This window comes from Rhopilema esculentum, chromosome 15, assembly GCF_057945365.1.
Source record: "Rhopilema esculentum isolate cy_ngs chromosome 15, ASM5794536v1, whole genome shotgun sequence".
Lineage (NCBI taxonomy): Eukaryota > Metazoa > Cnidaria > Scyphozoa > Rhizostomeae > Rhizostomatidae > Rhopilema > Rhopilema esculentum.
In genome coordinates this window covers 2,305,745-2,333,269 of record NC_142829.1, presented here as the reverse complement: position 1 = coordinate 2,333,269, position 27,525 = coordinate 2,305,745, and the positions used below count along the sequence as shown (strand labels likewise).

At 36.9% G+C, this 27,525-nt stretch overlaps 3 protein-coding genes across 4 annotated transcripts in view; 1 reads left to right on the top strand and 2 right to left on the bottom strand.

Annotated features, from left to right (window-relative positions):
- LOC135685434 (guided entry of tail-anchored proteins factor 1) overlaps nt 1-27,525 on the top strand; it is a 40,476-nt gene that overhangs the window by 9,123 nt on the left and 3,828 nt on the right. Inside the window, exons 1-3 of one of the 2 annotated variants that reach the window (XM_065201375.2) lie at nt 24,240-24,426; nt 26,757-26,852; nt 27,342-27,411. In XM_065201375.2, the coding sequence (XP_065057447.2) occupies nt 24,349-24,426; nt 26,757-26,852; nt 27,342-27,411 (244 nt within the window). In that variant the 5' untranslated portion in view covers nt 24,240-24,348. Of the gene's footprint in view, nt 1-24,239; nt 24,427-26,756; nt 26,853-27,341; nt 27,412-27,525 lie in introns of those variants that run through there. The other variant, XM_089112755.1, reaches the window with a different exon arrangement.
- Nucleotides 5,408-12,545, bottom strand: LOC148958429 (uncharacterized). Its single transcript, XM_089112752.1, has 4 exons — nt 11,443-12,545; nt 9,949-11,231; nt 7,369-8,968; nt 5,408-5,911 (listed from the first exon to the last, which is right to left on the bottom strand). The coding sequence occupies exons 2-4, from the start codon at nt 11,086-11,088 to the stop codon at nt 5,670-5,672; spliced, it is 2,982 nt and encodes a 993-aa protein (XP_088968878.1). The 5' UTR covers nt 11,089-11,231; nt 11,443-12,545; the 3' UTR covers nt 5,408-5,669.
- LOC135685425 (uncharacterized) lies at nt 12,802-21,338 on the bottom strand. The gene is made up of 5 exons (XM_065201362.2): nt 21,013-21,338; nt 19,681-19,947; nt 18,492-18,943; nt 14,348-16,999; nt 12,802-13,566 (listed from the first exon to the last, which is right to left on the bottom strand). The coding sequence occupies exons 2-5, from the start codon at nt 19,893-19,895 to the stop codon at nt 13,196-13,198; spliced, it is 3,690 nt and encodes a 1,229-aa protein (XP_065057434.2). The 5' UTR covers nt 19,896-19,947; nt 21,013-21,338; the 3' UTR covers nt 12,802-13,195.

Genomic DNA, 27,525 nt, shown 5'->3' with positions numbered 1-27,525 from the left:
TAGGGCGTGACACCCCCTTGTAAAATAATTTCATTGCGAAAACTCCTTTGAGTTTTTTGCCATCGAGGGGGGCTAAGTCTGCATATTTCCAAACTTGTCGGCAAATAAGTATGGCTCAATGGCTTGGAAACCCCCTTTGAGCACAATAGCTAGCGACGGGCTGGGTGATGACTGGGTAATTTGGATAATTCAAAGGGAATAATTGTTAATTGGTGGGCGAGGGGCGTGATAGCTTATTTGGATAATACAAATGGGATGACTGGATGGAAAGCCTTTCGTTTTTCGTCTTCGGGTTTTGTTATTTAGGTTTTGAGGGTTCTCACTGATTAGAAGTTTTACGTCATGCGCCTAGGCGTTTCCCTATTGCCCACCTTGATGCAGACGCTTGCTACATATTGAAACCAATGCAAATTCAAAAATCTACGGATGAAATTGGTTTGAAAACTGGCCATATCATTCTCTTGATAAATCTAGTGAGCCTTCTCCATAACAAGTGATTGTCAAAAATCAATCTGGAGAAGAAAGCAACTAAAAAATGGTTGTTTAAAGGATGAAGGAAAAATTAAAAGATATGAATAAAGAGAAGATTGTGAATAAGTAGAGATAGTTTCAGGATGTTGTATCTTTGATGATCTTATCAACTAGATAAGATGAATTCTCTCTCCGACATGTCGATTTATTGGTCGTACAGCAGGAGGGCCTAAACAATTTCAAAATCTTTTTTGTTGTTGTAGCATTCCAATTTTTATTGTTTTTCATTGTTTTGTGCAAAAATTATCCTACCCCAACAAAAAAATTTCGTTTCAACATACAGCCATATTCTCTCGAGCCCGGAATAAACGTCCTTTGAAAAGAATCATTTTTTTCTACCCAGCACTTTCAATATTACGATTGCTCTGCATTAAAAACTTTCGTACGCCTAGATTTTAATAAAGTCTTTTTATGGAACGTGGAATGGAGAAGACTCTTTTAGGATATGCTGACATGGGTGTACTGTCTTGGCAAGGGGAAGAAAAGAAAACTTAACAACTGTAAAGAAAATTATTTTGACCACGCCCTCTTTTAGAAAGGAAATTTGATTGTCGTTATAAATTTAAGATTTAAAGCGAAAATATGATTCTGTCAAACCATAGTATTATCTAATGTTATGGTTATCAAAAGTTCAACATCAACAACCAACTGTAGAAGCTGAAACACGGTTCAAATGGGCAGGTTACCCTGGGCAGGCACCCCTGGGCAGGCATCCCTGGGCAGGCACCCCTGGGCAGGCACCCCTGGGCAGGCACCCCTGGGCAGGTCATCGTTTCATGGCCCCCTTTAACTCTACGCGTATGATGGCTGGTACCAATGAGTTAGCACCATTTGCAACGTAAACAAAAAATATGGTTTTCATATGTCACCGTTCGTTTATCTTTTTTTATCCACGGCACATTTTTTTTAAATTTAAAAAACAAGAGGAACACCACCAACTAAAAATGTTGAAAAATATAACTATGTGGCCTATATTCACAATATGAGGTCCTTCTCACCAGAATGTCTTGAGTAGAAACAAATAAGCACAAAAAGTGGTCACAAAAATGTTCTGCTCGCTGCCTCGTCTTTCAGTTTTTCCCTCTGGCCTCCGAAACCTCTCAGTGGCCCTGGTTCACATTGCCAAATAAGGAATTTGCCAACCATAAACATAAAATGGTTTGTTGAAGGGGTCCCCAAAATCTCTTTTTTAATTTTAGTAAGGGGCTGAGCTTACCCGAGAAATGGTGATAAAAATGTAAGCTACCGCATCCTATCCTGCGCTCCAGTATACAATGCTGCCATTGACGTGGCAGCATTTGTGGACAGGGGTACAGGCTACCGCACCCAAACATAGCCCTGTTTAGATTTTGATTGCGCAGGTTTTGAAGGCTTTGCTTGATTGGTCACAAGAAGGATAGCAAATTCTTTACATTCAACCGGCCTCTTGCATTTGTTCTATCGATCTCAGAAATTATCATGAGACAAACTCGTATTGTAATTATGATTCTATATCAAAATTCGCTCTGTATGACTTACCATTTTGTGAAAGAACAGCAGTTCGAATTGCCAGGTCGCTCTCAATCTAGTCTCAGTGATTACTCAGTCCATGCGTCTTTCCGAGAACAGAGTTCGTCTTCTCAGCCGCCCACACACCAGATCTATTTCCTGTGGTTTTTGTTGACAATACCCTTCTTAAAGTGTGATAAGAGCGAGACAAAGTAGCCTGGCAACAATTGTAGTCTCTTATCTTTATTCTGAAGTAGCTTTTTTCAATATTGCAAAAAATGTTGTGTTTGTCTGCCCTTTGGTTATTTGCAAGTTAAAACTACGATGCTTGTGAGGAAAAATAAAATGGGCACAGTTTTCAGCACTTTTCAATACGAATGGTGCCGATGATGAATGGGCATTATTAGGAAGTATAGACCCATGCCCGATAGTTTTAGCCCCCCTCATTTCTTAAAAGGTACCTCTTTTTGCTGGATCAACGTTTTTGCTGGTACAACTGTCCAGTCTGGGGTTGATGAATTTAGACTCAATGTAAGGTCTACCTAGACTTTTTGTGCTGCCTTGTGCCCTACAAATTATCTCTGATATGTCCCAAATATTTGGGTTAAAACTAGAACTGCCCTACAGAGCAGTGAATAAGTATATTGGTAGATGTATTACCAGGTTTTGTACTAAGAAACGTGTTTATAATTTTTAATCATATTTGAACAAAATGATGTCAATTTTCCGACTCAGCATGCCAACTATCCTTCAGGTAAAAAACTTCCCTAGATTTAGACAACACTCAAATTTTCAAACCTGGGATTTATTGGGGTTCTTTTGGTCTAGAATCATCCAAAATACGAAAAACTTTCAATTACTATCAAAAAGACGTTCGTTTGCAGGTACAAACTTTCGTCGAATTTTAATTATATCGTTACTTGAGAAAGTTTGCCTGCGATGGGCGCTAATTTGAAGGCTATTTTAAGTTTTAAGGTCGAGAATAGGGGCTTTCCCAGGCTAAAGCATACTCATCCATGTACATGCTTTTTATTTATTAGGAACTTAGCTCGAGGCCTATTTCTAGAAGTTCCTTATTTTTCTACCACTTTTGATCAAATTGTAGTACTAAAAATTCCTTAATAGTTCTTAATTTCACATTTGGAGCCATGAAAATTGCACATAATCCATTAAAATTGTGTATTTGTGTCGCTAGATTTTGAACTTTAGCTTAAAAACAAGGTAAGAGGGAAAAAGAGGACTAGAAAGACTTGAGATATAGTGGAAATTAAATCAAGAAGGAAAATGAAACACTCGAAATTACGCAATGCAACACTCGATAGCTAGTCTAATAACTCACAATTGATGTGATTTTTAACTCCAAAAGAATGAAAAAGGCTTGGTGCCCTGGGTGCCAGAGCCTCAGAGAGTCAAAGGATGAAGAACGGGCGAAGAGGAAAGGGGAGGGCCTCGTCTCTCAGAGGATTCTGATGGATGTTTTCAAAGGTAGGCGGCAATGCACAGAAGGGACAGAAGAATTGATGGAGAGGGCAAAATGTCTCTATAAGTGTAAGATTATATAACAACGAAAGAACACCCCAACTCGAACTTCAGTACTCCATTTTGTATTCTCACGCATAACAATACATAACAAACCGGGCGCATGCCCAACATAACATAAATACGAGGCTTATAACGTCACAATAAGTTGAGGGGCTAATCAATAAATTTCTTCAGGCAGTCATAAAAGAGGTTTTCAATTTTCAAAAAGGGAGACTTCACCCTTTCATAATAAACCATATGACCCCGGTGCATATTGAAATATATAAGACTAGTAGACTCGAACGTCACTTTTGAAATTCAAGAATCCAGTAAGGAAAAAATTAGGTAAACCTAGATTTTTAACAATGTATCAAATATCATTTAATTCTTGTGTATTTTATATTTTTTCTTTTAAATTTTTAACTTCTATTCTGGTAGATTTTTTAACTTTAATTCTTGCTATTTTTTAACTTTGATTCTTATAATTTTTAAATTTTATGATGTAAAGTACAGGTCTTTGATTGATACCAGTTATTTTATTTACCGAACAAATTAGCCAGTGTAAATATGAAGGGTTATTATAGCATGTGCAAGTTGGTTTCGTTGTCAGAGGGTATGCTTCTCCACAGCTAGTTTCTAGTAAGGGGCCTGGAGCGCAGGCTACTTATTTCAAGTTTCGTATTTATTTTTGTCAGTTTTCAAGCTGATGCTATTTGGTTTTTGCATTAGGAAAAGAGAAAAGAAGTGTAAAGTAGTGGCTATTTACTTTTATCTAAAACTGCCAAAGTTTGTTAGAAATAATTAGAGAAGAAAATAATTCAAATTATCTAAAACTTGAATTTTGCTTTAATGTAAGAATATTTTAATAGAGAGTTTTTGAATTCTTTTGATATTTATCGTCAGGAAAAGCCCTAAGAAGAGAAGCAAGCCCTTGATGTTTATCTTTAGTGATGATGATCCTCGCTTGATTCTGAAAAATTTTACAATTTTATCTAAACCTTAAGTTAGACTTGATGCCAATTATGTTTTAACAAAACAGAACACAATCAGTAAGGCTGTCGGCGAGAAATAGTAGTGTGAATTTGCTATCTATCAAAGTGAGAAATTGATTGAGGGCCAAATCAAATTATAGATTTCAATCTCTCTATAAATTTCGATCTTTCCTTCAAACCGAGAAAATTTCTTCGGGGGGATTTCACACCAAGCCCTAGGATGAATAATGGCTAATAGCACAAGCAAGGGTATACTTTTTTTGGACGTCTGGTCTTACATTTTTTTGTTATATATTTTTGCAGTTTTGGTTGGGCCGAGGTAAAGACGAAAGTCGAAAGTCGGGAGTTCATCTTGACAACCCATTTCTGTTGATAATAACCTAGTAAATGAAACAATTTTCGGAGAACTTGATCTAGCCAATGATTCAATTTTAGTCTAGCCAACAGAACTGCTTTAGACCAAGACCTCCCTTTCCCATGGATACTTTACACTTGACAATCTCAGTAAAACCTACCTTTCGACATACTCTGGGTACCAGACTCACTATATAAAATACCAGACACTCTATTTTATTTCATATATAGTGAGTCTGGTACCCAGGGTACCTGTCGACATAGCCATCGGGACTAAGGGGGTACACGGGGCACGTGCCCCCCCCCCACTTTTTTCAGAAACATGTAAATGACCTATTTGCAGCTAACAAGAGTTCCCCTTTTTGACTCTCACCCCCCCCCCCCCCCACTTTTGAAATAACTACCTGCGTCTATGCTGAACAATATGCTTTGTATGCATTAAAAACAATGCTTCAGTGTTTATATAATTATTTACATTTCGTCATAAATTGTCACTGAAAAAAATATATTACAATAACAGTAATCTTCAGAAAATCCCCAGTTTTAAATGGCAGCGCCAATCGGAAAGATGTAGGGCGGGAACGAAATCTTTTCACTGAAGAAAACGCTGTTTTATCAAAACGGAACAGCAATAATGATATTTTCAATATAATAGAATCAAGGCACGTTGTACGTCGCTTCAATATCGCCTCAATGATCCCGAATGATGCTGCCAGCTACGCACTAAAATTTCATTATTCAAACACACAACGACCTTCTTTGGGCAGCAACCTTTCATCGATTTTATTGGTTACTAGATACGGGGGTGTTTGTGTTCTTACTCCTTTCACTGGTCGATCGTGGCGATTTTTTCTGAGAAAAGTTGCTGAATCGACTGGTTGCCATTGAAAAAGCTCTGTTTCTGTGTTTGATTGGAGGCAGCTTGGTGTATTCTTTCGTTCGAAGTGACAGTTGGGCAAAAAGCTGCCTTGTCATCTCCACAAATTGCGTATTGATTGCGCGTCTGCGTTGGGCCTTTTGTAACTCTGCAATTGGAATAGAAAATTAATATTGAAGAACACTGTTAATTGATCTGTTGCAGAAAGCCCGGAGCCATAAGAATATAGCCCTGCAGTCTTTGGGGGTGTTCAATTAAACGATTCCCACTCTTGCTATAACTCTAGCAGTTATTTATCAATTTGTCTATCAGTATAGCTATAGCTTTTGCAAGCTCAGTCTCGGTCCCTTTATCATTCAATCACCTCAAAGACTCTTTTACGCAGTTATATTCGCAGTTATATCCTGATGTTTCTAGCAATATATTTCAAAGTAGTCAGCATGCTTTAGAGCACTGCAGCGACTGTTGGCTATCAGTATGACAGAAAGAAAAATGGGCCCTATATATGAACCTTGTGGGATGTGGCATTCTCGTTTGTAATTTGAATAAGACGGAATCTCTTCTGCACTTTCTGTTTCATTCGTTTATGGCTGAGCTCTTTCAGCTGAATTTTGTGGTCTACTTTACCAAACGCCTTTCACCATACAAAAATTTTCACCATGATTCAGACACCAATCATCAGTATTGAAAAAAGGATTTTATACTACTGAATAAAGAGACCAAAAATCAGACTGGTGCCTGTATGTCAATCTATTTTCATAGAAGTATGTGAATAATTGATTAGTTTCTCAAGAAAGCGTGAGATAATATCGACAAAAATTCCTTAAAACTACGCTCTGTTTGTTTGTACTTGTCTTTTGTATACACCACTTCCCTTCCATTCTAACATGATGATTACTTTTTGTAAGGAAAGACACATAAACCGATATTTTACGCTTTGCGTCAAATGGACGTTGTCCTTTCCCCTCTCCCAACCACTCCCACAGCGTCCAACCAAATTTAATTTTTGAATTTGATGAAATTTAACACCAATTTTTCTATGATTAAATCTCCTACGAACAATCATTTTACAGAATTTAAAAAAAGTTATTTTTGTTAAAGCAGTGTCCATCGAATGCCAAACTTGAAATAATCAATTCGACTATTTTCCCTTTTTATCATAAAGGATAACGTCATTTTGTAGTAACCCAGAGTTGTTTTTATGGCTAGATAAAGAATTCTGGTTCCTCTAACGTTTTTGGTTTTTCTCCTTTTACCTTTTTGTTCCCCAGTACCATAGCTACTACTCATCAAGCCCATTAATCTAAGGAATGACCACAATAAATAGCAACACATACTTGGCTGCAACAACTTCGAAGTGGTCGAGATAAGAATGATAAATTCAAGGATCACATTGTAAAAACCTTCAAGCTATACGAATCCTTTGTTTCCAATGAACAATCTCCTTTGTTCCTTTTGTTTTAAAAAAGGTCCCCCCCCCACCCCCACCCCGCAAATAATTATTCCCTTTCTATGGAGCTAGTTTCAAAAATTTCTTGAGTATGAATACCCTACTCATCAAGCCCACTAATCTAAGGAATGACCACAATAAATAGCAACACATACTTGGCTGCAACAATTTCCAATGCGAAGTTGCTGTGCTTCTCTTTCTTTCCTTGTTGTCTTTGCAGTCTTCTTCTATTTCTGGTTCATGCTCTGTTTCCGGTGTTTGCACTCTATTTGAAGCTGTTTCCAGCCCAGGAGATTCGGGAGGATAAACCGACAAGCCAGATTCGGCATCACTGCTGCGTATCTTATACTTTTGGTTACTTGAATGCTCACTTCTTGGGCTCTCGTTGCCATTGTTTTTGTCTTGCTCGTCCGAGCTGTCAACTTCTCCTTTTCTCTTCTGATGAACTTGCCAATTCTTGATGATGACTAAAGAATCTTCAGATGCAATGCCTTCGTCTTTTTCCTGATCATCACATCTTCTCTTCTTTCTCCTTTTCCGAAATTTCTTTTTCCTTCTTTCTCCCTCTTTCACCCCTACAGTTGTATTTTGTTCTTTGACACCTGAAGCGCGTTCCCTTTCTTCAATGGAGGATCCTTGTTCGTTTGCTTCTTCTCCCTCCCGTTGTTCTACCCCTTCAAAATTTTCTCCTTCGCCGACACTTCTCACACCAAGAGATACCTTTCGCTTGACCGTCCTTTCTTCCTTGATTGCTGCTCCCCCACCAGCCCCCCTTAGTCGCATCGACGAGCTTAGATTCTCGTTCCCAGTCCAGCTATTCTGGTATACCACATTCATCTTCATGTTACGTTTATGAATTGTCACCCACCTTAATACCTTTGCTGTTTTGCCAATATTAGGCAGCTTTTTCAAATTTTCAGCGGTCAGTTTTTTTGCTTTCTTACGTCTCTTTAATCTTCTAAGAATTTTTCTTTCCAGCTTAGTATTAATCTTATCATCAGTCTCCTTCGGATCTTTCCCTAGTTTAGCCATTCGTAGCCTAAAAGCTTTCGTTGCTCCTCCGTACTGGACGATAGTAGCATCGTGCACTGCGTATTTTTTAATTGAAGATCTCACATACTGATCATCTAGGTCCTTTCGCCTTCTTTTCTTCGACCGTCTTACGCCATGATTATCATTATGTACTTTCTGTTTTCGATTGCAAAAATAATCAGGCGTTTGTGTGTTAGAAGCGTTTGATACTGGAACGCAATAAAACATATCCGAATCTCCATCACTATGAACAGAAGAAGGCAAGAAGAAAATATTCTCCAGAAGTCTTTTTGAAAACACGTCACTTTCATATTCATCAAAGTACGAGGCATAAATTGTAGGTACGCAGCTCGATTCGGTTTCACTTGAAAATGATAATATGTCTGGTGTGTCTCCAGTCGGTAACGCGACATCTTTTGGCAGCACAGGCATTTCTTCATCTATTACTTCTGGTGTAGATGCCTCTGGCTCGGGTGTCACTTTAGCAATTACCTCTGGTTCTGGTGCTTCGGGCTCAGGTGTCTGAGGTGCATTTGAAATGCTTTTGTCATCGTCCTCCTCCGCATCGCTTTTCAAGCTCCAGTCATCTTCGCTTTCTTCATCGTCCGCCTCCTGGGCATTGTCTACAAAGGCATCAGGTTTCCAAATCCCCAACTCAAACAGATGCTCGTTATCATGTCTCATGGCCTCAGTCTTTATCAATTCTTTGACGTCATCTGGTATCTGAAATGGAATTCGACAGAACAGAGTTTAAAAAACATGTATCTAAGAAGTAAACCACATTTGATTAAGTGGAACCATATCATCTTTGCTATCTTATAAGCTATTCACCTTTCTTAGAATTTACTTGGTGCGTACTCTGACTAGCCTATTATGCACAAACTTAAAGCAAATAGAGATATATCTCCCATTAAACCTATTCATTGTCGTTTGGATTGCTTTAACGTTTATATTGGAGCCCCAACGATTGTTCTAAGTAAATGTTTCTAAAGGTGGAAAAGGGAATACTATTGCAGAATTCTAATCAAGTAACTTTAAACAGGCAGCTCGGTATAAACTATCCCGGTATAAACAATCCCGGTATAAAACAGGCATCTTACTTGTATTTGCATCCCGGTAAAAACTATCCCGGTATAAGCTATCCCGATATAAACTATCCTGGTAATAAACAGGAATCTTACTTAGTATTTGCATCCCGGTATAAACTATACAAATAGCCTGATTAAAGACATGAATTTAAAAGTTGCTGCATTCCAAAATTTTGTCTTAAACTTCAATACTGTATTTTGTCACGGTTTATATCAAATTGAGGAAGTTAAATTATTTCTTAGCTAATGTTTTTTACTTCTGATCGTGCACTCGCTCTCGATTTCTCTCAATTATTTTACACTTAAATAAAAAAATCTGAGTTTTCAACCGAATTTTCAAAGTTAATATCTTAAAAAATACTTCAGAGTATAGATAAGTAGCTCGGTGAAAGCTCAGTGATAAAAAGTTATCATTGTATTTAACTGTAAATATAAAACAAAAACTTATGAACTTAAATTTTTGGAGCTTTTAGTCGCAACTCGTAATGAAGTTCGTATTCATTTATCAAAACAATATTTGGGTCCCGAGCTTAGTGTAAATATTTTTCTGAAAGTCCTGTATATTTTCAACCTATGCTGCATAGCAAAGAAAATACAGAAGACCTCACTACCTACCAGATCTGACGTCACAGAGCCACTTTCATCACTCTCCTTTTCTTCCTCATTGCTTTCCAGATTCGCAGTTTCCGTCTTGTTTGGTCTGTCACTTTTTGGTGTGGAGGAGCGATCGCTGTCCAAATCATCACTGCCACTGTCTGTTTCTTCTTCGTCGTCAGAACTCCCAGCTGTTGCTTTTGCCTCACTTTGAGATCCAGATTCATATTTCATCTGACTATACATTTCTGTCAAAATAGCCTCTTCATTTTCTTCGTCAGTATCGATGTCTGGAGTGGCTAATCTTTTGTATTTGTCGTTATAATCAGGTTCAAAAAGCTCTGCTTTAATGTACCGCAAATTCAAGTCATCCACTAAAAGTTTGCTTAACACTGCTGCTTTCCCAACCAAGTTTGCAACGCGACGAAATCTGTTTCCATCTTTCATGGTGTCTTCTGTAGTAAGGTCTTCAATTGTATCCTTCTTTTCGTATGCCTCTATAAGTTCTGCTACATCCTTAGGATGGATTGTCCCTCGTCTGGCTCCTCTACTTGCCGGTGTGTATACTTGTGCATGAAATACACTGCTTTTTCTTCGTCTCAGTCGTGAATTGTTGTTGCTTATATTCCCAGGTGACGTCACTGGTTCCCATGCCTTATTTTCATCTGGCTTTTGGTAGACATCTATCTTCTCTTCACTACCTTCTTCGTCAAGTTTCAAAACTTGTGACACAACACAATTTTTTGAGTTGATTATCGGTAAGGACAATCTTCGATGATTTTCCTTTAAGGGTACCCTTGTCTCAGACTGGCTTAACGGCCGGTCTTCGGAAATGGGAGGTAATGAGATCATTTTCATACCAGTTAATTTTCTTTTCCCGCTTACCTCCTCAACAGGGTGACTATCAGGCTCAAGCTTTTCGGATTCTTCACCTTGTATTATTGGCGGAGTATTAATCGGGGATGACTTTGGTGCTTTGTATTCAAGTTCTGTTATCGGTGGAATATTAATTGGAGATGGCTTTGATTCTACCATTGGTGGAGTAATTGGGGATGGCTTTGGTGTTTTGTTTTCGACCTTTTTCTTCCTTTTTTTGACATGTGGTGATTTGCTACCATATATTGTTGCTAATTTGTGAATTTTATCTTCCTTTCGAGTCATTTTGAGCGTTTCTTACATTCACTGCTTGGATGTGGTTGTATATATATTTTTGTAAGTGACAATGTCTCTGTTTGAAGCTTTGCAGTGAATCAACAAATAATTTTGTTTCTGCATGTCCTCAAATTATTGCGAAACATTTCGGCCTACAGATGTAAGAGAATTTTCTGATCAGTTAAATTTGCTACAATCTGAAAATATTTTGTATAATTATCGTGACCACTGCTCAATATTTAATCAGCTTGTTTTTTAAACATATCTACAATTTTTCAATAGCCTTTTTATATTTGTTTAAATGATTGTAAATAAACAGCAGTGTCTAATTCGAAGCAAGGAGCTTTCTAAGTGGATACTTACAATCATTTTCTTTCATTCTTGAATGTTTTCCTTTAGGTTGAAATCTTGGAGTTGAAACGTTGAATGATCTTGGAGGAGACCCATAAACACGTCTTAGATTCCAATTTGAGATCCTGTTCCTGTTTGATCCCACACAACTGAAATGCCTTTTCGTCACTTGTTTATCAAGACTACGGGTTTACATGCTTATTGAACGCAACAAGCTTATTTGCTAATTACTAAGGCAACGTACATAGCCTTGCTGGAAGTATTACAGATTTCAATTAGTTATGAATAGTTTATTACAGCCTGTGAGATCTGTTTGCTTGGACCCACATGATTGACAGGTGGGGGCATTCATGAGCAAGATACAAGAATGCTCCGTTCAATTAAACACCTTTTCTCATCATATGAATCACATTATTTAGATGGCTGTGCTAGTATCCTTTCAAAACGTTTTCAAATTAAAGTTTGTTAAATTAGTTGCCAAAGTGGTGTGATGCTTGTCCTGAAATAAAAACTTGAAAGGTTTTATGAAATGATAGAGGCAAATTTGTTGTCATTTTCACAAAACATTCAGCATTTTATGCCCCCTTTTATCTATGATAAATGTGGGATTTCAGCCTATATATGGCATGTTATATTTTAGGCTAGTTGTGAGAAGGTTTTAATCTGGATATCGAGAAAATTGAGTTAAAGTTTGTCTTATTTTATAATCTTGCGAAACCGATTATCTTGCGGAACGAGGGGTATTGAATGTGCAGAGTGAGGCATGGTAACACCAACTTTTTGAAGAAGCTGTCGGTAATAAGGTACTACAGCGATGAAAAGCTTTTCTCTATTAATACTGTCTAGATACATTGAATCTCGTATCTAAAGTATTATGTACTACACTAGCATTTCTACCTGCTATGTTGAAATAACAACACGAGGGGAATCGCCAATCAATTAAGTTTGATTTTGAAAACGAAGCTGGTACTTTTTTAACGGAAAAAATTATCTTAATGGATAAATTTCCTCCAGTGTGACAGGTTGTTCATAGTACTGCGAAAAACTTATGCAAAGTTATATTTTAATGCTCCATCATCATCATCATCATCAAGGAGAACTTTATTTAGGGACTCAAATATCGATACAAATTCCAACAACATCCATTCGCAGAGAAAAATATTTTGCATAAGCTGAAGAATGTGTATGAGCTTGTTTTTCAACTATATTAGCTGGTAAACTATTCCATATTGAATAACTTGAATACAACAAAATAACATGTTGGTTATTGAACTGCCGCCGATTGATATTTCCGTGCTAATGGAAATAATGGCCTTTCGCGGTACCATATCCAGAGTTTTTTCAAAAATTACAGGTTTTCAAATTCTCTGAAATCATTTTATTTCAATTCCTAAAACTCCCGATTTGTTACAATCTCTATCTAAACTTAATAACCGTATTTTATTAAGATAGCTCAAAATGAACCTTTGGTTCTCTACCCATATTATTTACACTTTGTACAAAACTATATACATTTGATTTTATGACAATACAATTGTTCTCTTTTTTCAGTTAATTACTCTGTTTTCTTTATATACAACAAAAAATGAAATTTGATGTTCTTGAAATTGCCATCCATAAAATCCAGAGTACTCTGATGCAGCGAATTACCTTTTGCTTTTAAACAAAACTTTCCGTTCCTTGTAATTTGTGTCCTGATATTTACAGTCCTGAAAGTTAGCTTCCTCGAAACCCTGTAACTCCCGTGTTCGAGAATCAATGGCATCTAATACCATGCTCCCCTTACTTTGCCTTGTGCCATTCGTAGCCGCGGAGCGTGGGCCTTAATGTCAGGAAGGCAGATGTTTTCTTCACTAGAGAAGCTGCTTGCTTTGATTCTGGTCTGATAAGATTTTACCAATGCATTCTGCAGACTTATTGGTGGCAGTACAAGCCTCGGTGAATTGCTTTTTGTGGTTGACCGTCTTCTTGAAGGCGACTTTTCCTCTCTTGCCACCTGAATGTTCTCGATTTTCACCGGCTTGTGCAGGTCTGATAACGATCTTGGTTTTGACAATGACAGGTCCTTGAATCTGCTCCTCCGTAACTTTATCATAGTTGAGTTGTAATCAGATAGTCGAGCTCCTTCTTTAATCACTTAAATAGAACAGATGTCGATTTTAAACTCTGATTTTTAAATAAGAAAATTATCATTCTTTTCTTCAATAGTTTAGACAATTAAAAGATTTTAAATATATCCTACCAATTAATACTAACTCATTACATAACATCTCTCATTTATATACTCTACAGTTTGTATCTTGCTTGAATAATTACCCAGATATTTCACCATTCTCGTCTCTAGAAAATATGCTTTGGATGAGTAAACAGAGAACATGCTTTTGTTGGTACCAAGAGTTTGACGGAGATGTTTCTAGATGATCTTAGTGCTACCATTTGTAATGGTGGTATTAATATACCACTGATAATGATGATAGCAATTTAGCACTTGTAGTGATGATGTCAATATACCACTGATAATGAAGATATCAATTTAGCACTTGTAATGATGATATCGATATACCACTTATAATGATGATATCAATATAATACTAGTAATGATGATATGGATATGCCACTGGTAATTATGATATCGATATAACACTTGTAATGATGATATCGATATACCACTTATAATGATGATATCAATTTAGCACTTGTAATGATGATATCAATATAATACTAGTAATGATGATATCGATATACCACTGGTAATTTTGATATCGACATAACACTGGTAATGATGATATCGATTTACCACTGGTAATTATGATATTAATATACCACTGGAAATGATGATATTAATATCCCACTGATAATGATGATATCAACATACGTCCCGAAGTAATTTAGTAATATTGATACAGCAAAATATTACCTGGTTTGAAACATCTCCACCTGATCAAAGTTGTCGTTGAAAATGTCCAGCTCGGAGGCGGTTTCTTCCTAGGCGTTTCCTTTATCTCTTCCACTGGGTCTGGCTCTGGCTCTAGCTCTGGCTCTGGCTCTGGTTCTGGCTCACTTTCAGGCGTAGGGAAGCGTTCGTTCGGATCTTCCTCCACAAATGTCGAGTCACTTGCCAGCAGACTTTCCTCACTTTTGACAGATCCATTCTCACTCGCTTGCTCTTCGTTTACATCCTTCTCAGACTCATCAGATTTTGTTTCAATCGACTCATTATCTTGTTTGTTATCAATTTTTTGCTGTTCGGTCCTCTCCTTATTCTGTTCCTTTTGCATTCCTTCATTTCTGCCTTCAATTTTCTCTCTCGTTATCCCATTGAAATATTCGATTATATTGTCCTCAACACTCTTATCCAATGATTCCTCTTTGACTTTGACTGGCTCCTCTTTCAACGTAGTTATCGATAGCTCACTGTACACAGAAAGCTTGCTGTCTCTACCCGATTGTACAAATGATGCACCACTTTCCGTTCCAGGCGATTTCAGCGCACGGTTAAATACAGCATCCATGTCAATAGTTTTATGGTATTCTTCGATGCTTGTGCTACTCACGGGTCTCTCATCCGTCCGATTTAAACGCCTAGAGAACCTCTTTTTTCTACCATCGTCAACCCTGTTATGATTTTTCTGACTGTGCAGTGGTGGACTCGGCACTTTGGTACTATTCATAACCCACTGAAAACAGAAATCATTTTTGTCAGCTTTCGGGAGTGTTGTCAGAATAGACTCTGAATCGTTTGCTTCATTGTTCTCCATTTGCTGCAATTTTATTCTTGGAAATTCTTTTGTAATCAAGCCACCTTTATCTTTGCAAGGAATGGATCGGGACCCAAGACTAAGCACATCCGCCAACTCTTCATCGACTTCTTCTTCATACTTTATCTGCCTCTCTCCCTCTCCTCTTTTAACAGTCGCAACTGTACTTTTTCCTATACTAATGCTATCATCACCATGAATGTAGTCGAGCTCCTCTTCGTTTACTACATGATAATTCTTCGCATGTTCTTCTTTAGACACACTGGAAAAGTTTTGCTTATCACAGAAATCTTCATTCTTCTTTTCTTTCTCATTGTCATTAAACAGTTTTTCAAGCCTACTACTTTCGTCAATTTGTGTCTCTGTCAGTTGCTTGTTTTCTTCGTGGTCTACAGAATTCTGCTTATTTTTTTTGCTATCAGGTATTTCACTATCTTCCTCGGTAACTGCCATCTTTGCCCCACTTGTCTTTCTCCTTTTTTCTCGCAACTCTTCCCTCTCTTTCTTACTGAGTAGCCTAGTCTTTTTCTTTCGTCTACTGTTCTCCTCTTGTTTGGTCTTCTTTAATTTTGGTTCTTTATGTAACATTTTGATGTATGGTTCTTCACCAGCCACGTCACGAGCTGCTACTATCATTGTTGCCATCACCATACACGTTGAAAGATTCTCCAACACTTTTTCTTCACGAATCATATCAATTGTATCCACCTGTCCTTCCCACATGTCCATTACGTCATCCAAAATTGACTTGGCTGCAGCCATTGCTTTTCGTTTTTTATTCCTTCGTACAGCCTCCTTATGAACACCTTCTAACAATTCTCCAATCAACAAAGAGACATTGTCATCTCTTTTCTGTGATTCAATTTCTGCCAATTTTGCTTTGTAAGAAGGGATGCTTGAATCTGGTGGCAGCGTCTGTTGGTTCCTTTTCTTCTTCCCAAACGATTTTTTATGAGCCCGTTTGAAAAGTTCCATTCTCTCTTTTCGTTTAAACATTTTCTTCTCTTTTTTGCGCGCTTTTTGATAAGTAGTAACATCATGTATAGTAATGCGTTCGACTGGATTTGTATCTTCATCACTTAAAGAGCTCCCTTCATACTTCTTGTTGTCATCTTCATTAGGTATGGTCTCCTTATCTTCAATTATTGTATCATCTTCATCGTTAGTGGGTATGTGTTTATTTTCATCATCTTTCTGTCCTTCTTCTTTTTCTATGTTCGGCTCATTGCTATCTTCATCGTTTTTATTCTCATGTAAAATATGACACTCCTGCTTCTTATCTGAATGTTCACTAAGGTTTTCTTCATTTTCATTGTTCACTTCCCCAGTTGAATTGTTATGGACTTCTTCCTCTTCGTTCAACGCCTCCTCTTTGACAGACTTTGAATCCGACATATTTGTTGCATCTTCATTGTCATTCTGACTTTCGAATCTCGACTCTTTCGCGCGTGGAATAGAGAAATCTCCATCAGAATCATTGCTGTTGCCTCCATAGCTGTTAGCATATCTTCTTAGCTTATCTAAGTCTTTGTCCAAGTTGAAGACGTCACTTTCGTACTCCTCGATGTCTGAGACTGACCTGGAATAGGTTATATCTGGAAAACTTTCAACTTCCGACTCAAGAGCTGGCTGTTCGGCAACAGTGATACTTTCGGCCTTTGCTTCTTCATCTTTACCCGTTTCATCCTCTTCAAGCACTACGCTCTCCGTTTTCTTTTCTTCTTTCGATTCTTCATTCTCAGTAATCTTTGTAATAGTACTTTTGAAGGAAGATCGTGAGTCACGACCGTTCGTTGGTGTTTCTGTATGCCCTGAGAGAAACGTTAAAAAACACATCACTGATCATAAAGGAACTAGCTCACAAGACGTGAAGTTAAACATTTATAAAGTATTTCACATTCATAAAAAAACGGCGTAATCTAAGAATTTTCAAGCGGATTCTTTATTCTTATTGCGATTTTGTTTTTTTTGATATGCGTTCAAATCACCATTGAATTCACCTGGTCCTATCCCAATTTCTTTACCAGATATCATTGTGGTTGTAAATATCTTTTTTCCCATTTCTTTGCACAGAGAAGGAACTTGTCTCCAGGAACCTTACATAGGAAGGCATTAGGCAGGGGGTGGTCGGTCTGTTAGTTAGACTTTTTTAACCAGCACTAGATAGCTATTAAAAAACAATTCAGTTGATATCCGCTGTCTAGTATTATGACGCAAAAAGGAGGTTTTTTAAAGATGGTGGATAACTGGGACGTCGAAAAATAATTCATGCATGAACCTGCACTAAGAAGAAAGGGATATCGTTGGAGATTGCGAATGTTCGAGAAAACGGGTACTCATGAAAGTGGTAACGTCAGCTTTTGTTTTCAACTGAGACGTTTTCAATTATCAGCAGTTTCAAATGAAATTACGCTATAAATAACTAATGCATCTAAGTTGCAAAAATAGCAGTAAGTGGTCACTATCCGGTTGGGTGGTTTTCGCTGAATCAATCTAGATAGATAAGCTCTATCTAGATATTGAGCTGAACTTTGAATCACCTCTCTCGCAAAATTGAAATGTGGTTGCTATTCAAGGTCCTGCGTAAACTTAAATCTAAATGCAGCCAGTGGCGTAGTGTCTAGGTATTCAAGGTATTCAGTGAATACCCTGAGATTTCTCAGGAAAAATATTAATACGACGTATAATTGTAATAACTAAAAATGTTTTGTTATCCCCCTATTTTCATCAAGCCCCATCGAGCCACACCCTGCCCCACCCTTTTGTTTAATAGAGAATATCCAGTTGAAAAAGTCTGTAGCTTGTTTTTCTGATCAAATACCTAACGTAGCGGTTATATAATTTGAAACGAACCAATCTAAGTCACGATTGACTTAACCACGTAAAACCAAGATCAGTGAAAATTTGTTTAGTTTTCATTTCATCTTGTTCTGCCAAAGAAATCTTAATCAAGTATAAAACCAATTTATCGTGTTAATAAAATGCAATTGCAATTAATTCATTTTTCTTACTGCAAAGCTTTGGCTCAAAGTGCCTGCCAAAATCACTTGGAACTTTGAGCATTTTGCGTTGTGGCTTTATATTTTCCGTTATAATCGGGCAAATATTATATCAGTCACATGAAATGACTTGCTTCCTGATCTTTTTCATCGTTTCGTAGAAAACCAACATTGTTCCAAGAGGAAGGGGAAGATGGCTGAATTTTCCCTTGAAAGCTTATGTTGGTATCTCAGGGCTTTTGGAAAGGATTGTAGGTTTAAGAGAAGCGCCGCGCTAGGCAGGCGTATATCTATCGTCACTTACCTGTGAAAGTGAAGGCATCACTGTCTTCTTCGTCATCCTCCTCCTCTAAAGCCGAGTAATTTACCCCATCATCAGATTCCTTGTTGTCAATCTGATCTTTCTCCTCAGAATCTTCACTGTCACCGCCATCGTCCGACGGGATAATATTATCAAGCTCGAAATCACTTTTCTCTGACACTTCATCGTCACCATCATCTTCTTCATCGTCGTCGTCTTCTTCATTGTCACTTTGTCCCTGATTTTGACGTTGTTCTGCAAGCATTGCTTCCACATCAGAAGGCAACGAACAAGTCTCATCCGACTCGTTTCCGACGTTCTTAGGCTCTTCTTTTGGCTTGACCTGCTCATCTTCACTTTCAGAGACAGGCTCTTCTGTACTAGATCCATTTTGATCCAAGATATCTTCTAAGCCGCTGCTAGCTTCATCCAAGTCTTCATCACTCATTTCGTATCTAATAATGTCGATGATGTATATGTTTTTAGAAGTTTTAATTTTATCAACGTACGAACATTTTCTGGTTTATCACAAGTGTTTAGTGTATTGTTTTGATAATTTGAGAAACTGGTATAATTGAAGATATAAAAGATACCAATAAAAGATACAAGGCCGTTTGCTCTTGATATCATTAGAAAAACTATTCAATCTATTTTATATCTATACTTGCAAAATTTGTAGTCCATCCCACCCCCCCCCCCCCCCTAAACAAGGTCTGCCTAGCCATGGCCCTGTTGAGGAGAAATGAAGAAAAAACTGAAACACTCATTTTATATACATTATAGAGAAAGCGCTATGGCACCCCGTCTACATTTTTTGGCTCTACACTTCTGAATATTACTAAAATATTCCTATATACATTGAATAAACAGGGGTTATGATTGCTTGATGATTACGTAATGGAAGATGTATTGACAGACGCCCAAGAGCTTGTGAAAGCTATTCCTTGCTTCTTCCTTAAATTTTGGTGAAACGAAATAAGTTTCATCAGTTAATGAGAACTTAGGCCATACAGTGCCAAACTGTTGAAATAATGTGAATTTCGAAGCTATGTAATATTCTCCCAGTTCACAGATTTATTATTTACATGGGCGTAATTCATGGCAAGATCTAAAATTTTGCAAAGCTTGAGACGTTCCAGACATTATTATTATCGGGAATCGCAATTCTTTGGTCTTTGTAATATATATTTACCTTGCATTGTAAAGAAGTTGCATATCCTTTTCCATCTTTGCCTCTTCTTCATATTTGCTGTTTAAGTCGGGTTTTTTATCGGGGCCTGACAAAACTGACTTCTTTCTTTCGATGACTTTTTCTTGAAGTGCTTTGAATTTGTCTTTCTTTTCTGATGATCTAAACCGCTCATTAGCCGCAGCCAATTTAGCTATTGCCCGGAATTTTTTAGGCATTTTTTATTTTCCTTCAGTTTTTTCCAGTATTTCAATTTAAATTTTGCGATACCTGTAAAGAAGATACATAGCAGTCATGAAATCACAAGAAACTTATTTTGATAAAGATAATAATCAAAATACGTGATAACCTAGTAAGTGATGGCGAACGGCATTTGGAAACAAAGGAGGCATTGGTCGATCGATGTATTGTTGATTACGCAAATCTATGCTAATAAAACTTTCCAACAAAGTTTATACAACTCTAGACTATGAATAGGGATTCTAGGCACAGAAGAAATATATATGACTGAACCAATTCCTTTCTTTGGTTATATATATTATGTATATGGCACGAAAAAGCAACAACATAGCATACTGAAGTAATTCCCGTCCAACACTCTTCAGAGTATAGCGTTAGATAATGACCAAAAGTAAGCTGAAAATGTATATCTAGGTGTGGATCGAAAGTAACTAGATGCGAGCGATAGTATATTTCATGTATAGTATTTCCTTCCTTCACTTCTTTTATTTTTATACCTCACTTTTACTGGAGAGTGAGGCCTGTTTAACAATGATCCTACTTATACGTAGTAGAAACTTGGAGACAGTATTGCTATTAATGTTTCTGTTTCTTCTCGAGATTTTGTAAGTTTGGAAGATTTTTGCAACAATTTGGTATTAAGGAGCCAGGGCCCTGCAAAGAGTCGATAAAGGGCCCTAATGCTTATGCGTTATTTTTTAAAGATTATCAACTTACTGTAAAAAAAAGCTGACACCCTGCATACCATCTTTTCTAAAACATTGTTGGTTGTAGATTCAACTATCGTAGATTTTTTGAAGGGTGCCTTGAAAATTCAGCAAAGAAAGAGTAGTAGTCTACTAAGACATTTGGCAAAGATCTCTGTCCCATGTTGAAATTATCTGGAAAAACTATTCCGTTGCCTCGCTTTCTTTTCTTTTGGAATAAGACACAATCAGATGTTGCCTTGACTCTACTGATTGATTGTTTTTAAAGCAACAATTGGATATTTTTGCTGTGTTAGAAATTGATTAATGCAGCTTGTAGCCATAGTATGCCAGATTTGAGACCTTCTTGTGATCAATTAGCTTTTATTGAAGTATTTTTATCACTTACTTTTCTATATGAGTGAAAATGTTTGTTGTGTGCGTTTCACGTGACACCTCAGTGTTTTCCTAATTTAGCCAGCTTCATCAAGATTGCCTGTTATTCCCTGCAACAACACCGTGACATCACATCAGTAGCGAATAAATTGTTTGTCATATTTTCTTGAGCTATCAGAAAGATTACGATGTCATAATAGAAAAAGTAATATATGTTAAACTGAAATTATGTTTTGAAACAAGTCTAATTAAAACAACGTTACCTTTATAACGAAAGCCAGCTGAATTCGTTGTCTCACTTACATGTTGTGTCCAGGAAACACAAACAGTTCAAGTGTTGTCATGCTTCGACTATGTTTTATTAACTATGATATCCCTGTTATTTGTCCTATTTATAAGCCAGCAGGGGGTGGGCAACTATATACGTCAGGTTTGACAGTCATGGTTATCACATTGACAATTTGCCACGGTTAGGAAAGTTAATTTGACAATGTATAGAACAGGTTTTTGTCAGGCCACGACATAAACTGTAAGTTTTTGACGTGTCAATACAGATTTTGATAATTGCTGTTTCACGACACAGGTAACATAACAAGTTATGCAACCTAAAGGACATATTCTTTGCCTTTACATTTGTCCTATCTCTGGAATCAATAATTGTAGTTGGTGATTTAGTGAAAATTCTTCTTTTTTCTATTTTGGCTTGCAATCTATACTATATTATCAAACTTTTTAGTTTATCAACGCCTTCTCCTTCACTTTTCTATTGCAAAGCCTTCTCTGTCAGAAATATTTCTGTTGGCCTCTTGGAAAAACCAATAACTTCGATTGCTGATCCGGATACAGAAAAGTTACTGAAAGGTCCGAAGAACAAACAAAGCTCATCATTATAACCTTATCTTTAGAAAGATCGAGTTCTCTTCTTTTAAAAACTTTCAAACAGTGAAACTTTCCCCCCGTCTCCATATGTTCTTCATGGCTGGTCTTGTAAATACAGCAAATAGGTAGCTTTGTCATAATCATAAACACCAGTTTTCATGCAACCACCACTTGTTTTTAATTATTATTTTGATACGCTTTCCCAAATTAATAAAAAATTTATCACTGTGGTCTTGTCTAAAAGCTCACGCCACACACAGAAACAGGTATCCTAAAAGCATAAAGTACCTTGAACGTTTGTGACTCATGACTTCAGATGCGATTTTTATCTATGCAAGGAAACCGGTCCTGCTTAACAATCTGAAGTAGTTTTTCACGTTACAAACATTTTTATGCGAGTAATTGGATTAATTTCATAATGCATAAGATATTTATTGTTAAATCAGGTATGGATACCGTCTTTTGGAAAACAGGCACAATTTGATCCAGGAACATTGAAATTGAATGGGTCCTTGGAAGAAGGATCGGTTGGCAAATTGAAGGCGGTCGTCGAAATGTCCAGCACATCTTCTCCTCTTTCGTTCTTAGGCGACACATGCAGGACACGAGTCATGCCTGCGATATCACCACTTTGTCACCGAACACCCCTTTCTAGCAAAATTCGGTCGCGATGGCCTACGTGCTAAGCACTTGTTTTGAAGAAAAACCCTTTAAATCCTGCAACCTTGCCTTTGACAACGAAACAATATTAACACATATTTATAAAGGGTAAACCTAATCAGTAGATTTGCATTGCTGCGATCAACCAAGGACCTGTCAAGTCTACTTAGTTGACCTTAAATACGTTTCTAGCATTGATCAAATTTATTCGGTTTGAGCCGGCAGAATGTATGTTGTTATCTACTACTCAAAATTTTCTCCATTTTTGTATTCGTCTTTTCTGCAGAGATAAAATTATGCCAACAGTGCGGAGAATAATACGGTATATAGTTTTTTGTCAATGTCATCTACCAGCAAAGAAAACAGTAATGGACCGATGATACATCCTTGTGGTATCCCAAAGAGTATCAGCTTTGTTTAAAAGTGTTGTCCATTTTTTGCTACAAATTGCTTTCTTGAAAACAAATAACTACTGAGCCATGAAAAATCCTGATATTATTTTTTCAGTTCCCCTTATCTCGGATGCATATTCTAAGAATATATTTTGCAGCTCTTTTTGTTTGCAAAAGGCTTGCTTGCATCAGCTTTCTGCGAAATGCTTCCAAGACAGATTTCCAGTAATCAGTAAATCAGTTAATCAGTTCATCAAGAATATGCTTTTTCAAAGAGAGTGACCAGTCAGTTATCAATGAATATCAAGCAACAAGCAACTGAATTAACGCTTAACAACAATGAAAGGAAAAAAACGAAGATTGAAATTGCCCATGAAAGAACAAAATCGCATGAGGAGAAACTTGCACTGCTAAGAGAATCTATGACACTCGATCAACGCAAAGCAAACGAGCTGTCTTGTATGAAAGGTGCGTCTTCATTGCTCACTTCTCTTCCTTTGAAGGCTGAAAATTTTGTTCTCAACAAGCGTGAATTCCACGACGCAATCCGATTAAGATATAGATGGCATCTAAAGTTCATGCCAACTATTTGTGTATGCGGAAAACACTTTTCCGTTGACCATGCGATGTCTTGTCAAAAAGGTTGATACATTCATCATCGACATAATGAAGTACTTGATCTACTCGGCAAGTTAGCAACAGAAATTTCGATGTTAGAATTGAGCCACCTCTACAACATCTCAGTGGTGAAAATCTCCCAAAAAATTCCAACATATCAGAAGAGGCAAGGCTTGACATCAGCATACGTGGCTTCTGGCAGAAGGAACAAAGTGCATTTTTTGATGTAAGGGTATTCAACCCATTCGCATCGTCATACAGAAACCAGAAACTAAACAACAGTTTTGCAGGGAATGAAAGAGAGAAGAAACGCGCGTACAGTCAAAGGGTTTTACAAGTTGAGCATGGTTCTTTTACGCCATTGATTTTCGCTCACAGTGGTGGTTCAAGTAGAGAAACTGCAAAGTTTATATCGGTTTTATCTACCAAGATATCAGAGAAACGTGATCTGTCAATTTCACTGGTGACTAATTGGATTCGTACCAAACTGTCATTTGCACTACTTCGAAGTCCCATACTGTGCATACGTGGTTCCAGAAATAGGCAAACAAAAGTTCAAGTGGACACAGCCAACATAGAAATTGTAGAAACAATATCCCGGATTGATTAGTTAAAATTGTTGGGAAGTTTTTCAAGTTTTGTTCTAAACATGTGTGAGCCGGCGGCCTTTCGGTATATAAACAGCGCCAAATGTTGAATCATTGATGAGAAAAAAAAAGTTCATCAGTTAACCACTTCGTCAATCGCGTGTCCACCACCTGAACGAGGTTTCTTACAGAAGCTGAGAAAAGAAGGGAAATATGGCGGCTCTATTTATAACATGCCTTACGATTTCTTTTGAGCTCATAGTTGCATTCTCAGATTCTATAGCACGTCTTGTAAGTATTTTTGTTCAAAAATGTTTTATCGGCTTTTATAGATGTTTTTGTGCCAATAAAATCTGTAAATTTTTTCAACAAAATTTGTTTTTCTAAAATAAAATGTTCCTGATGGCAGCACACCTGATAAGAGATTAACAGACAATTCAATTTGTCACCAATGAAGACCTTTATACTAGAGGAACAGTTTATGGGTCAAAAACAGGTACCAACTGTCCGGCCTATGTAGTTTTGGTAATATGAAATTGTGCTGGTAATAGCACGGCTCTAAAAGTCATAGTAAAATTCATGAACAAAGCAAAACGTCGACAAGAGTCCAATGTAATTAAAAATAAATAAAATAAAACGAATGCTAATATTTCGCCCCGGCATACATGGCTTCATCGGGGTAAAATCTTGGAAAGTTAAGGCGTGCGATGGCATGTGATCTATGAGAGCTTACGATTTTTATGAGGACATCGTGATAGCCTTTGGAATGTAGTATATCTATTAGAAGATGTATATCAAAGTTTAGAAAAAGGTGTTGAGTTTTTTATTAACCAAATAATTTTTATGGAATTTCTGAAGAAGTGAACTTCTTGAAAACAAAATGCATGCAAATTCTTAGGCCCTGTTGACATTACTCCATTTTTCAATGAGAACAGATTCGAATGTATCCTTTTTAGATTTTGCAATCCCATTAATACCATCAAAACAGAGGTATTTGATCTTAAACCAGAGTCACTGGATACGTTGTTCAAAGTGGAGTCATTCGAAACAGAGTTATCTGAAAATGTGTTGTTTTATTAGAAACAGCGAAACCGGGGCATTTGAAAATAGAGTCATGCATTCTCAGTTTTAAAAAGAGCTCAACTAAATGTTATGAGAACGAATTAAATTGTAGTAATGGAAACACTTTTCGTTTTGACCAAAATGGACTGGCTAGAAGTAATGAGATTGGTTCAAGACAATGCAGAAATGAAATGATCCGAAAACTGGAAATGCTATCAAAATAACTCACACAAAAGAAACTGACAAGAAATTAAAAGGAACAAAAGAAAGAAATAGTTAATTAAATTGTATTGCTGTGTGTTCAATTAAAAGCATGCCTAGCCTAGGAAGTTTTAGGCATGTGTCGAGGCGGGCACGTGTGATCACAAACCTAATATTGCCTATGAGCTTTTGTGTTTGAGTTTGAAGACAGCTTTTTGAAAAGGAATGTTTAGGTCAAGGGGCGGCGTGGGGTGGTATTTAAGGTATTAGTCTAATACCTTTCTATTTTCAAAGGAAGGGGACTTCAGTTCTCTGAGATCGCAGGAAATTCATTTTGCTTTTTGTACGCTGCCACTTTTTCACAACAATTATTTCAATGCCACCAGCTCTATTCATATCTGTCAAGCTATGTTTGCTTTTCTGTTTGTTGAATGAAAGCTTTCCTTATCCTCATTGAAATTATTGAAAAGTGTGATTGTTTAATCCATGCCGTAATCAGCATCCCTGGCCATGGTATTAACCTCTGAAAACTAATACAACATGTAAGCTCCACCCCTGTTAAGTAGTTTCAGGACCTTGAGTAGGGGCCTTCTTATGTCTTAATTTCAGAGGCTAATACCAATACTTTTCTACTCCCAGCCGCCCCTGGTTTCGGGTCTGATTAAGATTACACATTATTAGTGCTACTAATTACCCTTTTCAAACAAAAAATATTATGATTTCTTAGTTGAATTTTGAGAAAAAACTCAATCATACCTCAAGCTCTGTGGGTAACTAAGAGTTTTTGGATTTGCAATACCCAAAAATACTGTAAAATGCACAAAATGTTGCTTTTGCTCTAAAGATACAATTTGGCAGGAAGCTGGTTTGCTGAGATATAGCAATGTTTGACTAAAATTAGTTTCTGTGAAAATTTCTGTATTAGCAAATTGGTTTTGTAAAATTTGGTAACATTCCACATAGAAATGAAATCCTTTCGCTATTTTTTATCACAGAATATTGTTTTATAGATTTAAAATTGAGTGAATAAAAAGGAGAAATATTTTACAAAACTGACAAGGTATAATCTGCATGCTCTCGCTACTCAGAAAATATGAATTGATGATGATGATTTTGCTGACGAAACCTACAAGAGTACTTTGGTTGCTAATGTTTATCCATTAAAATTTCCGCAAAATGAAAAGCATTCTACTTTAAAACAGGAATTTTATTTTGCAAACATGAAAATAAAATATGTAACAAAAATACGACAAGAATTTCTACAATTTTCTGTGTCTAAGATGTTGGTCTAACATTTTGTACTAATGTGATACTTGATGTGTCTTTAAGCTGAAATTTGATTAAAACTTACTTCCCAGTTTGTCCCTGATAAAGATGGCAAGAAATTGAGACTTGTGGAACTCAGAAAAGCATCAAAGAATCTACTTAAAGAAATTCAAACTCTAAGTCCAATGGTAATTTGCATGTTTCATTTTAGTCATTTTATTTTTAAATTCATATGCTTGAGAGCCATGTTGATCTGCCTTATGGGTAAATTGTTTGACTTGAAGGCTAGCCATGTGAGAAGAGCCATAGCTCTTGCTCCCCTCTAGGCTCTCCGCAAATGCTGGACGGGAGCTACAGATTGCTCTCCAAGGTTGCTCTAAAAAGCACTGCTTTCCTTGAAATAAATTTTTCCTTTGTTTCTATTCTTATTTAGCTAGAAGCAGCTCACCCAGAGGTCGCTAGAAGAGCTGTTTGCTACACCCTTGCTAAAAGTCTTATGGCCAGGCCTGGGTATATACCTATCAAATGATCTTATTCTAGCCACCTGTCCTTTTCACAGCTCTTTTGGTACTGCAATAACAAATAAACTGCAAAAGTGGACAACTTTGTTACTATCCTTGATAACTTATATCTTTTTTTGAATTATTATATTATTTTAGTATGTTCTCAATTTTCAGAATGAATTTGCCAAGTTTGCTAGAGTCCAAAGAAAATTGAAAAAGTCAAAGACTGACATTTTGAGTCTAGGTAATTTTAGGTTTTTTTCCTGCCCCATATTTTTACTTAATCTTGAATTTCTTGAAATTTTGAATAATAGCATATTTATAAATCAAAATTTTGTATAATGTTTTTTCAGAGACA